The sequence below is a fragment of the Dermacentor albipictus genome, chromosome 7, assembly GCF_038994185.2.
Source record: "Dermacentor albipictus isolate Rhodes 1998 colony chromosome 7, USDA_Dalb.pri_finalv2, whole genome shotgun sequence".
NCBI classification, from domain to species: Eukaryota; Metazoa; Arthropoda; class Arachnida; order Ixodida; family Ixodidae; genus Dermacentor; species Dermacentor albipictus.
The window spans coordinates 61,516,601-61,534,254 of record NC_091827.1 but is presented as its reverse complement, the minus strand read 5'-3'; the positions used below and the strand labels follow the sequence as shown (position 1 = coordinate 61,534,254).

The 17,654-nt window shown below is 47.9% G+C and overlaps 1 protein-coding gene across 2 annotated transcripts in view; it reads left to right on the top strand.

The window, feature by feature from the left end:
- The window catches only part of LOC135904732 (uncharacterized), an 80,643-nt gene that overhangs the window by 18,896 nt on the left and 44,093 nt on the right, over positions 1-17,654 (top strand). For both annotated transcript variants that reach the window (XM_065435669.2, XM_065435670.2), the window contains exons 5-6: positions 5,413-5,529; positions 9,499-9,696. In XM_065435669.2, coding sequence (XP_065291741.2) covers positions 5,413-5,529; positions 9,499-9,696 — 315 coding nt within the window. The remainder of the gene's footprint in view (positions 1-5,412; positions 5,530-9,498; positions 9,697-17,654) is intronic.

The following is a 17,654-nucleotide window of genomic DNA, read 5'->3' as shown; positions in this document are numbered from 1 at the left end:
CAGGCATGGTTTCATTCATTGTGTTGAACTGGAAAACTATTATCGATTTCTTGTTCGGACGTTTCGGTTTGGTTCAGGTTCAGCTGCCTAACGAATAAAAAGAACGTATCTAGTTGACTGGACGTCAGATGCACGACGAAGGTCGCTCTTAGCGATAACTAGTTGCCGCCATCTTGTTCCAGTCGATTCTATGCATTACATGCAAACTGCTTAATTTTATTCCATTCCCACCTTTTTACCATTCCCGCCTGCATTTTCGTCACTCCCTTCCTGTTACCCTATCAGATGATCGTTCATCTGCCGCATACGCATTACACGGCCCTTGCAAGCCAATTTCGTTCTCTAAATTAAGCAAAACCATAATGCGGTCTCGTAATCGCAAATGTAATGCGTCAGCTTGCTAATCCATTCTTCCTGGTGTGTTAAATTTTGGCTGTTGCAGTATTATGAAGTTTCTTTCTTATCCTCCACGTTTCCGCTCCAGTGGTAGAATTCGCACTTTTCATCCGTAATTTGTAGACAGTCATTCAATGACTTGAGAACGCCTGCCGAATGCACTCCAATGCATTCACCTCGTGATTAGCTGCGACTATACCTACACTTTAGAAAATAAATACCTGAACCATTTAACAATTATCTTGTACCCAAGCAATATTCGATATCTGTATTGCGTGCACTCTCCTTCTTTAACCCTGCGCGCCTCGTATTTCCAGATCACGAACGGCATGCGTGTTATCAGCGTCACATAGCATTATCGACACGAAAGTACACTCTAAGAAACGTTTACACCCTTTGAGTCGTATCTTGCCACACAACAATAAACGTTATCTGCCTCGTCCGCGTTTCCTTTCTTTAACGCTGCGAGCCCGGTAATTCCCAGAAACGAACGGCTTTCGCGTTATCTGCATGACACAGCATTCCTGACGGGAAAGTAGCGGGCGCGGATTTTTCATAAAAGGAAACGCAAGCGAGGGTGATGGCGATTATCCTTGTGTGGCCAGATGTACACCCCAAAGGGTGTAAACGTTTTTAGAGTGTACACTCTTAGAAAAATTTACACCCTTTGGGGCGTATCGTGTCCCACAATAATAATCGTCATCTGTCCTGCCAACGTTTCCTTTCTTTAACGCTGCGAGTTCGGTACTTCCCAGTCCCGAACGGCATGCGCGTTATCAGTGTGACGCAGCATTCTCGACAGGAAAGTAGCCAGAGCCCAGTTTTCAAGAATGGAAACGCCAGCAAGGCAGATGACGATTATTGTTGTGGGACAAATACACACCCCAAAGGGTGCAACCGTTTGAAGAGTGTAGGGAGCGCAGAGTTATCAAGAAAAAATCAAGTGCAAGCAAACAGATTACGACTATCCTGCGGGGCAAAATAAGCCCGAAAGGCTGTAAGCGTTTTTCAAATTGACGCTTTAATCTCATGCGGGGCTGACAGACAATCACGAGCTCTTGTTCTCTAGACTGGCTATCGTTCATTACCTCAGTTTTTTTTTTAAATTTTTTATTCTCAAACATATTCTTATTACATACTAGTTCAAGTCCGAGGCTAATATTCCTTGCATGAGATGTGAGAGATTGCTTCATGTCTTCTGGAAACAAATAGTTGCCCATACGTTGCCCATTGGTCATTACCTCTAATCATCCACAATCAAGACTTCAGAATACTTCTGACTGACCTAAAATTGCCAATTCTCGCCCACAGGATGCAGCAACAATTGTTTTTCAAATATGATCCGGTGATTGACCCTGCGCTAGCATTCGGGCAATCTCTTCCACGAAGAAAGAATATCGTGAGCGCACAAATTAAGGCCGGAGATGCTCCTTCTAGAGTAGACGACGTCAAGTGCAACACGCGTGCGTCAAATTACTCTGTGTGTGTCTAACAAAACTTCGTTATATAACCCATAACGAAGTTTTGGTTTGGAGGCTAAACAGAAGTTGGTATAGGCTCTGAGTAATTTCAAGCTCATTGAGGGCAGACTCCTGCAGCCAGGAGCAAACTAGCCGATGGCTGTGTAGCGGACGAGATCATGGCTGTTGAGTAAAGCGGCCGAGGAACGTTTCGGAGGTCATTGCGGATACTACAGAACCCCATGATGATGCGCCCCAGCCAGACCACTGCGCCTCTTTTTTTTTTGTCAACGTGCTCTTCGACTACCGAACGGGAAGTGCACGGTTTCCGAGGTGTCAGGAAAAAAGAAAGCTCACAGTGCGTTTGCGAGCGTGTAAAGCGAATGTTTGATCATTAGGTTAGGTTATATTAGGCTAACCTAACCTCGGGCCTCGGAGTTTTCGGTCCCATCTCGAGCTCGCCGAATCCCTCGAGGGTCTGAAGGTTGCGCTTCCTCACTGACATTTCACTGTAAGGGAGGTTTTATAGCGTTCTCGCTTGAACTACTACGCTCTTCTAAGATTGCACGAATGCTCGCCGGCTGTCCACGCATGCACTGGTGCAGCCCGACGCGCAGCAGTGCGCCACGAGAGGCACTGCCAACGCCGCGACGTGAAGCACCACATGCGTAGCCAGTTTGCGAAGGTAAAGGCCAGGCGTTACCGCAATGGAGAAAACCTTGGCGATATTGCAGGTGCAATCGGTAGGTTTCGCCTCCCGTGATGCTTAGCGATGCACGGAGCAGAGCCCCGTCTGATGATTTCCGAGGGAACTGAGCTTTGCGCCACGTCACCGACCACTCTTCTCTCATTGGAGGAATCGCCTTTGGACAGTTGTCTCGCCTCTCACCTCTCTCTCTGCGAGCCATGCCGACGGCACGAAACTGAGCAACAAGAAAACGCTTTAAAAGCAATAAGAAACTAAAGCCAATAGGGAGCTGAAGATTAGGGCATGCAAGAAGAGGCTTGTCTTCCGCTCTCGAAGGGTAGCCTCTTGGCTTAGCGAAACTCAAGCAGGCTGAGGTTCTTGACTATGCCCCAAAGGCATCAAAAGGATGTTATAGGGATACCATTGCTTGGACGTTGGGGACATCCGCTGGATATGCCATAGTGATCCTGAAAACATCCAAAGTAAAACACCGAAAGATGGCCTAGCTCGGCCATCTGATGTACCACAGATACAGCTCTGGTTTCAGCGGTACATCAGTCCAACATATCGACACTGGCACAGGTCGTTATCTGAGGCTGTATTCGTGAAGCCTATCGCCTGTAAGTGTTTTTGTCATTGGCCGTCAACTTTCGCAAATTGTTCGTAGAGTATATGTATTCCCCGGAATTTTATCTTCAGAAAATTTTTGCGTAAGAGGCTTTTGTGAATACCGGCCCTGGATGTCATTGGACAGTTAAAAACGTTTGTTGTGCTAACCTGCGGTTTTCCAAGATCGTAAGGTGTTAAGCAGAGCCTTATGAAAATTTCGTGATATTTAACACGTGTGTAAATTCGTTAGTTTTTTAGTGTAAAAAACTAACGAAGGCACCCTTTCTTCCCTCACAGCTTCATGTAAGTAGAGATTAGTAAAAACAAAAACAGCTACTTGAGGTGCAGCTCCAGCTGCGAACGTCAGTGAGATGTCAGAAAATGTCCATGACGTGGCATTACTTCAGTCTATGCCTAACGCCAGCAGTGAATATTACGTTTGCAGCGGGCATTCGCAGTGCTACGCTGTAGATGTTTAAAGTTCGCAATGTGTTAACCAGAGTCATCGCACTATTTTAAATGGTCTTTAACAATTGCATACAAGATGACAAGCAACTAAAGCAAAACTAACAAAGGTGCCCTTACTTCCCCCACAGCTTCAGGTAAGTAGAGATTACTAAAAAAAAAAACACAGCTAGCTGAGGTATCGCTCCAACTGCGAACGTCAATATGATGTCAGAAAATGTCCATGAGGTGGCATTAGTTCAGTCTAAGCGTAATGCCAGCAGTGAATACTGCGTTTGCAGCGGACATTTGCAGTGCTACGCTGTAGATGTTTAAAGTTCGTAATGTGTTAAGCAGAACCATCGTGAACTTTTCAGTGGTCTATAACAACTGCATACAAGATGACAGGCAACTAAAGCAAAACTAACGAAGATGCCCTTGCTTCCTTCACAGCTCAAGGTAAGTAGAGGTTAGAGAAAAAAAAAACAGCTTCCTGAGGTGTCGCTGCGGCTGCGAACGTCAATAAAATGTTAGCAAATGTCCATGCAGTGACATTACTTCGAGTCCATACGTAACGCCAGAAGTTAATGCTACGTCTACCTGGGGCATTCGCAGCGCACGCGGCGGACATCGAACGCTACGCATCGCATCTATGTCACACATATGTCACGCAATGCCCATCACGCAACATCTGTCGCGTGCAGCATGACCAAACAGTATGACTAGATAGATTCATCTGGTAAGGCATACTTTCCATCTGGTTGGGCGGTTACCTTCTTTATTATGCTCCGCCTAGTGCAGGTGGCATGTTCAAACAAATAAAGTTTTCAAAGACACTGCAATCGGAACTTGGAAATTACGGTGCGTGTAGGAGCTGGAGACCATAAAAGGTCTGGTTGTTAATTTAAACGTATCGCGGAGCACACAATTCTCCCCCAGTTTCTCGGAGCCTGCTGATTCGTGGGTAGGCCGAAGACAAAGTCCGGTTGCATATCCCAGAGACGTGCCTTGCAGGATAGATCTAACTTTAAGGTAAATTTGGATAGAGCACCCGTGATGCTGGTACAGTGGATGCCCAGCGGTAAATCTCTGTCACGAATTGGAACTATGCGTAGGAGGTCCGGCGGATTGCCTTACTTGGCTTCGGACGTCCGCATCTTAATCGGTCATCGTTGGGCATAGCGTGCGATCTACGTGAATACGCGAGCCGCTTGCGTCCCTTAACTGCAGTGGGTCGCCGCTGGAATGCGCTTGTATTTGGCAGGTCCCTGCGAAAAAACAAACAGAAAAAAAGCACCTGCGGTTACCCGTGTGGCTCGAAAGCTGCAGAAAGACAATAAATGTGTGCGTTGCAATAAATGCCTGGACTTATGCAAACCCACCGGGAGAAAATGTGACCAGAACCGCTTGCAAACAGCGTGGACGAGTGCGCACGGGTCTAAACTTAGCGAGAACCAAGCAGTCCAGGACGAGTTCACCAAGAGCATGGTCACGTGTTGGGTTTGAGGACAGGGAATTCGAAAGCTGGGTGCGCGGCGAAAGGCTCCCCATCAGCTTATTTCCTTCTTACATCTAGCAAACCTTTCCTTAAGTGCACGCATGCGTAATAAAAAGGCACAAAAGTAAGAAGGAACGCCAACTAGAAGGATGCATTTCACATTAGGAAAAGCTATGATAATCCTTCGTCCATCCCTGCAATAAGTCCTTTTGGAGTGCGAGAAAGAGTTGCTAGAAGATACTTTAGATTGAGTGAATGCGCACAGAGTCCTGTATTTTGGGTCATTTCTGATTACCAAAATGAAATTGCCAATTCAGCGCTTGTCTTTCGACCATGCATCTCCTGTACCCCGCAACCGAAATGGATCTCAAGCAATAACTGGGCCACCTTGCGGCTGCGCGCGTTCTGGCTTCCTTTGCAGCACCAGATTCCACGTAAGTTTTATCGCTTGAAGCAGCTGCTTCACCTCGCGGAGAATGCGTTGATGCGCGTATATTCGGGGGCAACAAGGAAAAATCATGTGAGGAAAATATTAGGGAAGTGGTTTTCACGTCCACAACCTTCAGAATAAAAGCGTTGTAGAATGATAGATTGATGGAGAAAGATCGTTAACGCGCCAGGAGCGGAGTTATGGGTGGCTAGAGACTACGCAGCGGAATACGGCGTATTAATTTCCTTGTATGCGAAGCTCTGGTATGCGCGCGAATTTACATTCCGCTCTCCTAGGAATGCGGCCGTCACCGCCTTATGCCATTATTAAATTGAGCGATTGCAGTGGATAATATGGCCAAAAGGAGGAATAATTTACGCAATGTAAGCACCAACATTGCTACTTTGCAACTCGAACGAGAAATGAAATGTTTATATTGAAGATATCAGATTCATATGCATCTTTTGTTGCGATTGCTCGGTCCTTTCTTTTTTTAACACCAAGTGATTGGTGAAGCAAGCTTACGTAAGTGACATAACTTAAAACAAAAATGGGTCGTTCATTAAAAAAAGAATTACGAATCATACAAAAAGGGGGAAGTTGAAGGAATTTCGGGGTGTTGCCATTCAAAAGCCAATGAAGCATTCAAAAGAAACACGCTTATTTTTTTGCTGTGCAGTGACACTACAACAAAGGTAGCTGTTGCCATATTCTTGCTGTGTCTCGCCGGGGCAGGAATCACCTTCTTCATCCTGGCCGGAAGTATTGGCGGTGAGCTCCTACCGCACCCTCAGTTAGCTGATAGTTGACTTGAAGAGGCTCGTTTCTGGCGCGATGGCGCCACGGAAGGAAGGAAGGATGGAAGGAAGCAAGGAAGGAAGGAAGGAAGGAAGGAAGGAAGGAAGGAAGGAAGGAAGGAAGGAAGGAAGGAAGGAAGGAAGGAAGGAAGGAAACTTAATGTTCCAGAAAGAAAAGTAGGCAAGCGTGGTTGGGCCCCTAGTCCAAATCTTCACTGGCGCGTGCGGCTCGCTGGGCTTGATCCAGAAGAGCCACTTGGTTCTCCTTTCCCTCATCCGCAAGCCATGCCTCCCACTGCCTATTTAACATGAATAGATGTGCAATTATGTATCGGCTAGTAGCATGTGAAGGCCTTGAGCAAACGAAAACGGATGAAGGTCGACACGGTGAAGAAATAGACGTGCCAAGCTTGTCTTCATTACACATTTTTGTGTCATCGTTTACTCTCTGTAGCGCCATCGCACCTCTAATGAACCAATACAGTATTGGTGTCCTTCCACTTAACGTTCCAACCTCAAACGAAAACGTTTTGAAAATATTTCTCCTTATTCGAATGGACTGACAAGCAATTTTTTATGGCACTCATTATTTGTAAGTGCAGTAGAAAGCTTACTGGTATGAGTATCGAATCATGCAGTGGCAGAGTGGAAAACGCCTTGGAACGTTGCTTATCAGACATTTTTCGATCTGCAGTCAGGATGTAGTCGTTCACTGCAAGCGTGGTGGAACAAGCGCAATAGCAATTATACGCCGCCCTTGGCGGGCTGCAGACGACAAGCGCAGTCACAGCTGGGAGAAAGTATTGTTCTGTTTATCAAGGCGATGTTTCTGCGAATCATGTTTTTCGAAGCGTTACATTACTTCTATAATGAGAACTACGCCTGTTCCCATAGTTTCGTCTCCGACAGCCTTAGTCATTAATCAGTCGGAGTGTTTTTTTTTCTTTTTAGCCAAGCGAAGTTAAGTTCTCTGAAGTGAAGCGACGCTCTTACGCATGATACGCAGTTCAGAGCATGTTGTCGTACTCACGCGTGGGCTTTTTTCATTTCCGAAGCCCCGTAGCCTCTCGAATATCTTAGCAAGCTGGAACAAACGATTTCTCTTGTATGCGAGCTCGGAATTTCATGCGCGTACAACAGCAATCATGTGCACCGCCATGCATCGAGAGACACAAGCATCGCTCATTAGCGCGAGCTTTTTTTTCGCATCGTAATACGCATGGAATAAAGTGCAATAAGCCCAATTATGCAACAACTGCAATTTTAAGCAACAAGTATATATGCGGCACTTAATAACGGCCGACGGCAAGTACAGTAATCTCACAGATAGTGCACACGAAGTTATACCAAGGCGCCAACGCCAGTTCGCATCAGTTGCTGGTTTTTTCAGAGCTTCCTTGCGAATTTCATAATATGAATTCCTCCCTAAATCTCGAACACCACGCTCATTTCTACCACTGTACATGATAGTGACTGAACTTCCGTCAACGGCTCACAACACATTCTGTCCAGTTCTCAGTCACTTTAAATGGAGTGGCGTTCCTCCTAACATTCCAAATTACAGGAAAAGGTGTTTCATATCTGAGAATTTTCTGTTGTTTTACTTCTGAAATGCACGCCACAATAAGTACGCGGGGGTGTGTTCGAAATGGACGCTTTTATGTGAAGCAGTGTTTCACATACCTGTGACTTTTATGTGGTCAAAGCTACTCACCCCTCTACCTAGAACCGTGTTTAAGTGTATATAATACGATCGTACTTGTGGTACCAGGTAGAAGTGCGTGACCCAGTTTCCATGAAAATAGGTACAGGCCCGTGGAATGCTGTCCCCGACATTAGTTGCTGTTTCACTGGAAGACAGTTGCACACATTTATTGTCGTGTCTACGTAAAAAGTAAATCGAACTTCGATTGTGTGGAACTCCATTCGATATATTTGCGAATGTTTTTGGGACGTTGTTTCATTTAGGTAAGCAAAAAATATTTGCAAGGACTTTTTCGCTGTAACCTAAGTGGTACGAAATTAAAGGAACAGTAAACAAGAAGTATTTGAGCGGTGTGAATAATAATACGTTACAGAATACAAAAAAACAGGCCAGAAAATACGCACGCACAAAAGGCGACTGACGCCACTCGCTTGATATTCGCTCACCCACAAGGTTTCGTACTAGGCAAAAGAACAGGAATGCTGGGTAGCGCACGGACTTGCCTGAACTTCGTCCTTTCGGCTTTAAACGCCTTTGCAAACTGGTCGCTTTCAATGAAGTACCGTGTAGAAAGTAATTAGACGAACATTATGAAAATTTCCTCGACGATGGGATTCGAACGTGCGACTTCCAGCACACACGCCCGATATTCAAACCATCACGCCGCGCAAGCATCCGACAACACGTGGCGTAGAATGCCCTTACGGATTCCTCAAGGGCTTGACGGAGGGTTGAGACGCTTGGCACATTTCGATTTGGGCCAGCTCGAGAGCCTGAACCGCGCTGAAATTAGTAGCGATTGTGCGTGCTCGCAGGGCCCCCTACACTTGAATGTGAAACGAGCAGAGCCTCAAGAGCGTCTTAATCCACAAGCACAAAGGTCACGCAAACCCATGTGCCACCCATAATTCCCATGGTGGCTATACGAATGCAGCGCTACTTTAAGTAACTATTCTGGGAAACTCTATTTCTGCCCCAGCAAGCTGTGACGTCGAAAATTTTGATTGGCAGCGCCTGGTCCCGCCCAGTGACGAAAGGGGGTGGGGAGTGGGGGCAGGGACACAGTACTTTCTTTTACGGAAGAGTTAAGAACTGAGCCTAGGAAGTTTCAAGAACGAGAACAAGAACAAGAGCGGTCCCAAATACGCAAAAAAGTACTTTAAAATTCGCGACGTCATACTGATATAAGATCTACGGCGTTTCTGCGCCAAACCACGGAATTCAAATTTTAACCTACATTCTCTTTCCTAATAGTCAAACACGCCTTCCGCTCCCCTCCTTTAATTCGAAATGAACTAAAATAAAGTTCTTCAAGCATACTTCTTCAAAGCAACCTTATTCATTATTTCTCTTTAGTGGCCCCGTTATTGAGGGCGTAGCAACTATCCCAAATTTTTGTATTTCTGAGAAGGTAGATGGCCTGCGCTTGAACGCGGAACTTCACGGGTTCAAGGAGTGGCGCGATATGCAGGCGATGACGATGACGCGGCTCCTGACGTCGGCGAAGGCAGAAGCGGAGGGGGAGGTGGAGGTGGAGGCAGTCCTCCTCCGCTGCCCCTACCGATTCAGGTCGCTGGTTCCGCGACAACCTCCTCGCCAAAGCGTCGCCCTCAACCTCGGCATCCGCCGTCTACAACTCCTACAACGACCACAACTACGACTGTCCCACGTGAGTGATACCGAGAGCGCTTGTAGCTGAGATGGCAGAAGCGCACAGCCGAAGCAATTCCATACCACCTAATAGGACGATGTCGCAAAAATTATCGTTTCTTTGTATTTCTTTGGCACTGGGCACCTTGTAGCTTAGTCGAAGAAAGGAAGAAATTAAGAACGATCTTTGCTTGCGCCAAGGAGTTTCACAGACAGCGACTGTTGTCCACACCATCAGGATTTAAAACAGCATGACATGCCGCAGTCACTACCTACAGCTGATCACAGGTTGGTCACACATGGTGAGTCAAAGAGGCTCCGAAGATCTGACTCTCGTGCCTCCCTAAGCCAGACACATATATGACTTGACTAACGTGGCGCACCTTACAAGTTTTGCTTTTACACTCGATCGATATCGAAATCAAGTGTTTTTTTGTAAGATTTTTGCATCGAAACCCAATACCTCTAAAAAAACCTGGACGGTGAAAAGAAGAGACAAAATGGGCTGCTCTCGTCTCCTTCCTGTATTTTCGTGCTGTTTCTTTTAATTTCCTCACCAACCTGCCCATTTCAGCGTGCTAGCGCATTTCAGCGCTCTACTGCAGTTCATTTTTACATCCGACAAATTTTCACTTGCATTGACTCGCGCGAGTCGGCGTTGGTGTTGCTGTTGTTAAGAACGGCCAGCTGCAGTGCAAGTTTCCCACCCAGTTACGACTATGGAAGCAACATTTCGGGAGCATCGCCGCCAACCTCTAGCCACAGTGTGACTAAATCGACTTTGTGTCGGGGAACAATGCGCGCATCCTCCACTTCCCGTCGCTGCAGCTAGGATGCGTTCGAGGAAGCAGGCTTTGGGCTGAAACCGCCACCAACCTCTAGCCACATCGCCGTTGTGACGGAATGAGTTCGGCGGGCCAACTATTCTTACCAAACTCCCCAACGTGGACCTGATCTGCTACAGGTGCGTGAGTTGACGCGGGAACGCCGTTTTGTGCTCAGTCCCATGCACCGACCTAGACGCAAGACAACGAGCTACCCGGAACGGCTGCGTGTTCTAGGGGGCCCCTCTGACGTCTGCTCCGGACCTTCGCACCTGTGTGTATGCGTGTGTGTGTGTAAACCGTGCCGCGGAGAGGTAGCTAGTTTGCGATGAACACGAACGTTCGCATCACCTTGTGTCGGGAGAGGACCGGGTGTTCAAAAACCGCGTTTGTGCGGCTGCTCAGGACACTCTCTCTCATGCAGTCATGTTAGACTGATGTACTTTCTCAAACAGTCATGTTAGACTGACATAAATACTGTAAATAAACCCATATTCCTCGTTCTCGATGAGAAGTCCTTCCCTTCATCAACGTCCTCAGCGTGGATAAGTTGGACGATGGCATGGGCCAGCTACCTTCTAATTCATGCTCGACTCCAATCTTGACAACGGATCATGAGCGATGGGATTGAGCCGCCAATCCTGACACCGTAAGAAAAAAAAAAAGCTCAAGCTGCGCGAGAATGAAAACTGCTTGTCGGGCTGCGGATTCGAAGCACCGACCTCTTTGTTGCGAGAATACCACGCTAACCAATTCAACCACACCCGCTTCACCATTCACACTCCTTAAAACCATATTTATGCACATGAAGAAGTAGGCGCAGCGCAAGGCGCGACCCAGTCACAGGCGTCCCCTGCGTTCGGAGGAGGGAAAGGGTGTGATTGCATGTTCGCTCGCCTCGCGCCCGCCGTTTCCCGCTAATTCAGGCCCGGCAGTCGGATGGGACGTACGCGATTGGTTCGTTCTGCCGACGAGCAGGCTGCGCTGAAGGAACGGCAGCGGGAGCGGACCACGCGGCGTGCGTTCGGCCGAAGCACAGGCGGCGTTTGATGAACGCCACCGGGAACTCGCTCGAGAAAGTGCTCGTCGTCGACGTGCCGGCCTCGCCGTGAGAAAGCGCGAAGCCGAGGCGTTAAGGAAGAGCCGCGGATCCGGAGCTTCGCTTGCACCCCTATTCACAGTAGTGAAAAGGTGGACAATGTTATAAAGAAAAGCCCACAGAAGTTACGGGAATTGCATCACTTGAGAAGAATAATGTGCCCAGGCGGACATAGTTTACTAAAAAGTGAAAAGAAGTAATCAGCTCACTAATAAACACATTGCGTTCATTAAATTAATAGTTACGAACATTAGGGCAAATGTTTGTACTCGAAAGGTGAAGGCAATAATCGTAAAAGACTCGTTCCGTATTTGTACATTTCAAGACGACTACGTAAACGGGAACAACTGGCATCAAATAATCCGTTCCGTTTACCAGATTATGCACGCAGAACAGTGAAATGCGGGTCGTTGGGACTTAGAGTTTCCTAGAATAATTACTCGAAGGAATTCTGGCACTGCGATCGTTCTGCCGCCATGGGAATGATGTTTAGGACACTGGATTTGTCCGGTCTTCATGCTTGGGGCTTTTGACGTTCTTCTGACCTGCTTTATTATGTTGTATCTGCTACTAAATTGCAAGAAATTGCAAAGCAATTTATACTTTCTTTTGATGCCCAAGGTAAGAAGACTGGAAGCACGCATTGTCGCTGCTAATCCCGCTTGCCCATGCGTCCACAGTGTAATGGTCTCAATATCGGACTTTCTCTCCTAAATGTCTTGTGTTCAAACCCTGCTGTTGAACAATTTTAGTATCGTTTTTCTGTTTATTTATAATGCAGCACTTCCTTAACATGACAAGCTTGCGAAGTCACAAAGCCATTCAAGTCCAGAAGTACGAGGTTTTGGCAAATCTATGTACTACCCATTATTCCCGTGCTGGCTGAACTGCCCAGCTTAAAGCTTCCGTAGACACTAGCGCCACTGTTCCCTCTAGCAATTGTACGTAGGGAAACCCGCCTGTGGCGTAGTAGGGTGGCGTAAGAGGAAGCTTGAATATATGCGGCACGATGGACCAGTCCGTCTTTCCCCGCGGCTGAAGTGACAGTGCCTTCAATCGGGAGTGGCGCTCAGCGTCAGTCGGAATAATACCCTGAGAGAAGGGAAGTACAACGGCAGATTCATTTTACGCGCGCGCAAATCTCGGAAGCCATGGCCAATCTGTGAATTTTGGAAACGCTTGATAAGGCGTTTGTGTTTGAGTTTCCGCGCAACTGAATTATGTTTTCTCGTATATTGAAATCGCGATCCGATGCTATCTTGTCTGTAGGTTGTATGGAATTCGTACTTTACAATTCTTCTGACGTATTTTACTCTGACAAATTAATGGCGTTACTTCTTTGCGCTACACGAAGGGTCTGCGTGTTTGGGCATGCGTGACTGTGAATTATTTTTGCCGCAGTTCGTTGCTTCAAACCATTTCCACGATGCAGCCGGTTTCTGCAACCTCAGTGACAACAAGCCTCGCACGTTTGCTCTCCGATCACTGAAATCAGACGGACGCGCACGCACAGTCAGCGAGGGGCGCCAGATGTCGTTCTTATCAGAATATTACTGCAGATATCCAACACAGTGTAGCTCAGCTAGGGACAAGTTCAGTGATGCACTTCCTCCCCCGTGGCACTGTGTTACCTAGGGAAAGCTTGATTCGGAGATGCAAAATTCCCCAGATTACTCTCTCGCAACTCAGGCAAGCGCATGACGCTCGGTCAATCACGAAAAAAGGTCTCCGCCATATCTGCGGCTCCAGCAAAATCTGTTCGCTGATGCACGTTCCCGACCCGCTGTCATGTCACTCCTGGCAACCCACAGTGACAGTGTCGTCCTCGCAACTCTCGCCACGGCCCAAGACGCGCACATTGTCTTGGGCTTGCACCACCGCACCATAGCATCGTACTTCTCATTTGGCGAAGTGATGCTGCCGTTCAGTTCGGACTCCATTGTGTGTGGCATGTTGACTGGATCGCCCGGCACTTTCGTGGCCGCTCAGTTTGGATGCGCAATGTTCGACGAGCGGCATTTTCTGGTTCGACCGGCATGCGAGTCATGCGGTGCCTCATCGTGGACCGCTGCATGTGGGGGACCATGGACCGCGATGTTCACCAATTGATCTGCATTGGGTGCCAGCGACGTAAAGTTCAGTACCGCACGGTTCGCCCCATCGGTGCCTTCTCCATGCCGAGTGCGTGCTTTGAACACAACCACTTGATGCAAAACTGTCTCAAACTAACTATCCTTGATTATCAATAGTATTTTTATAAACATCCGATAGTGTAAAAAAGGCTATTGATAGTAGTATATAGTATTGCGACATGAATGAATATTTCGCTACGAAACTATAGATAGTATAAAAAAAGATATCGGTAGCAGTACTATGGGTAGTAAGCTTTCGACAGTGCAGTCCATAGTTTTCAAGTCTTCACTAATTATATTACTTGAAGTTTTGCGTTAATTGACCACACGTAACACTCAGTTCATGCATTTGGAAACAGGAAAGCAGCGCCAACTTTATGTGGCAGGGTTTGCATTGGGTACATTGCGTAGATTTACATTACCGATAAGACCACAGTGCGCTTGACAGTACTGTCGATATCAATTGTGCGTCAGCGATATAGTACTGTCGGTAGTTTTTGTACTATCGATATTTCGATAACGACTAAGCCTTTTGCCTTGCTACAATTTAGACATCGTCGGTGCCGTGCCGCCGTGCCGTGGTGCCACTCCTTGACGTGCGTAGGTAGTTTTGGCCTGCGGTTATTCCCCTACCGGATATCACGGCTCATACCATGGCACGTGCATGTCCTCACTCATTACTACGGACAGCGGTCTGCAATTTGAGTGCGCGTTGTTCTCTAGCCTGACGCAACTACTTGGAACTGCACGGATTTGGATGGCCGCCTATGCTACCCAGCCAGCAATGGACTGGTAGGGCGCATGCATCGCCCAACTCGGAAGCGGTGCCGAAAGCATGCGATCCGTCCGCTGTTAAGAATGGCGAGCTGCACTGCCAGATTGCCACCCAGTTAGGACCGGGGAACAAGACACGCATCCCCCGCTCTGCGTCGCTGCACCTAGAATGCGTTCGATGAAGCGGGCTTTGTGCTGAAAACCGCCGCCATTCCTCCAGCCCCATCGCCGTTGTGACGAAACGAGTTCGGTGGGCGAACTATGGTGTCGGAGCTCTCCAGCGCGGACCTGATCTGCTACGCGCGAGCAAGATGCCGCGGGAAAGCCGTTTTTTGTTGCTTCTCACACGCCTTCCGGAACGCAGGACAACGAGCTACCCACTATGCCTCCGATGCTTCCCGGAATGGCACCCCTCCGACGCCGGCGCCGGACATCGGAATGTGTGTGCCTATGTGTGCGTAAACTGTTCTGCAGGGCGGCGGCAAGTTGACAATGAGTAATCGAACGTTCGCGTCACCTTGTATCGCGGGCGGACCGAGTGTATAAAAACTGCTGTGGTGCGAATGCTCGACACTTCTCTTGAGCAGTCATGTTAGACTGATACACTTCTCTTGAGCAGTCATGTTAGAATGATACACTTCTCTCGTGCAGTCATGTTGGACTGAAACTCATTTTCTCAAGCAGCCATGTTAGACTGATTTAAATACTGTAAATAAACCCATATTCCTCGTTCTCGATGAGAAGCAGTTCTTGCCTTCATCAACGTCTTCAGCGTGGATAAGTTGGACGACGGCATGGGCCAGCTACCTTCGAATTCATGCCGGACTCCAATCTTGGCAACGGGTCTCGAGTGATGGGATTGAGCCCCCAATCCTGACACCGCATGGCATCACGCACTGCCTTTTGCGTTGCTCGGCATCCCAGCCTACCTGAGAGCAGACAACGGTTGCAGGTCAGCCGACTTCGTCTGTGAATGCGCTTCTGGCCTCCTGCAAGAGTTCTTTATCGTTACTCCAAGCTACAGCCAGAATCCTCCTGATTTTGTCGCGAAGCTTGGCAACGCCATGCGGCGCTTAATACTCGGCCCCATGCGTCCAGCTGCTCGACGAGCGGTTTTGTGAGTGTCGAATTATCAACGTTTACGCCCGCGTCCGTCCGATGCAACCGCAAACTGCTCAAGATGCCATTTTCGGGCCCTTGCGAAGTCATCCGGCGCAGCCCACGACACATCATGGTTGACATGAATGGCTGGACAAAAGAAAGTGTCGCCCCCCCCCCGCCCCCCATGGCTGCCATCCGTTTCCCGCCATCGCTGCGGTGTAACTTTCCCGGACCTCTGCCTGTGTCCCTGCAACCGGCAACAGCGCAGCCTCCGGCGCTTCCCGTACGTATCGGCGCGTCCGCTGGGCACCCGCCTCGACAGCGTTTGAACTGCCTAAGTGTCCGTCCCACCTAGGAGGGGACTTAGATGCAGTGGCCATTACTAGGCGCTCGCCCACGATAAGCGAGCGCGCGTAATAAAGACTATATATGAACAAGCGCGTGACCAGCAGGTCCATAAACATTATTCTTCAGCCAGTGTAAGTGTGGTTCGTGCCTGCGGCGCACCCTAATTTACTAGGCTGGTAGCGCTAAAAGCCGGAGTCGCTGCCCCTTTCTCCGAACAGCGCAGTGTGCCTCACTCAGGTCGCCGCACTCAAGGTCATCAACTCTCGGCCTGGCCACCGGAAAGCACGGTCGCCGTTGCAACGGGGACACTCGCCACGCAATGCCAGCACGGCTGACCCCGCGTTGCGCGATTTAAGCGCAGCTGCGCGGGGTTATAAGAAACAACCGCTGGCCATTGCGCATGCTTGGGTGCCCTTATTCCCTTGATAACCTTCGTTTTACTTGTCTTACGACTACGCTTCAAATTGCTTCCTCCGTGTATATTGGAAGTACGGTAACATATTAGAGTATATATCTGAGCTGATATTACCGTCATACGTCGCAACAGCGATACAATAACGAATTGTCCAGCTTCGGTCTAATTAAGTTAGTCTTAAGATATTTAAGACTAATTAAGACTAAGTTAGTCTTAAGATATTCCACACTTTAGTTAATAATTATTTAAAATAAGTATTAAGCAATTAGTGCATTGTCTTCGCTCGCTTTCGTCCGGTGTTTTGCATACTGTGACCTCTAATAAATATATTAAAGGGCAACTGCCCTTGACCAAATTGGGCTCCCTAGATAGACACATTTCAAGACAGCGCTGTTCTGTAATCAAGACGGCATCCTCTTTGTCCTCGTCCGCTCCCGCCATTGTCCGTAAGTGATTAGCTTAGTCTGGTCACGTGGTTTTTCCACGTGCCCGCGCTGATCAGCACCACCACCGACAGGTGGCAAAACTTTTTTAATTATTATTTCACGTAGCGTGGTTTACGCCGACACACGCGTCAATAAAGAACATGCTGCACAGAATACGGATTCAGAAGGTTTATTGATAAGTAATGTAGTCCGGCACCAACGAAAAAGGTAGTTATTTTTGAACGCTTCCTGAGAGGTTTGAAAATGCTACACAGGTGGCGCTAGCGGCGCTCCATGTAGGAGGAGGATATGAGGAGGAGGGCAGCGGCAAAGATGGAATGGCCCTCACTACCTTGGAAGTTACGTAGGCAGCAGGTGCATAGTTCGTTCGAAACAATTATCTGCAGCTCAAGCATGCAGACACGTCCGGAATGGAAAAGCTGTCGCTACGTGGTCTACTGCTCAGTATTCGACAGACAGTGCCGCACCTTTGGAATGAATTTCGTGGCACATTTTGCGAATTCTTTCGAAACTGGTAGGTAGCTACATGTGGCCTAAAGTAATTAATTTAAAATAAGCCTAATCTGATGAATTTGTGGAGTACGATTGGCGCCTTTAGAGGACACCGGATGTTCCTGGTCGAGAGGTAAACAAAACGAAATCGCCAAAAGCACCGAAATTCACTAAATATAGTGAACAGAGCAGACAGATACACAGGGTTCTGCACAACACCCTGGAAAACAATAAGAGGTAGCAAAGGAACACGCATACACTTGTATAAATATGCAAATAAAAGCACTCCACGTTTTCCGGGATAAGACAAGGCTAGATTACAATACTGGCAGGCCAGTAGCCACTG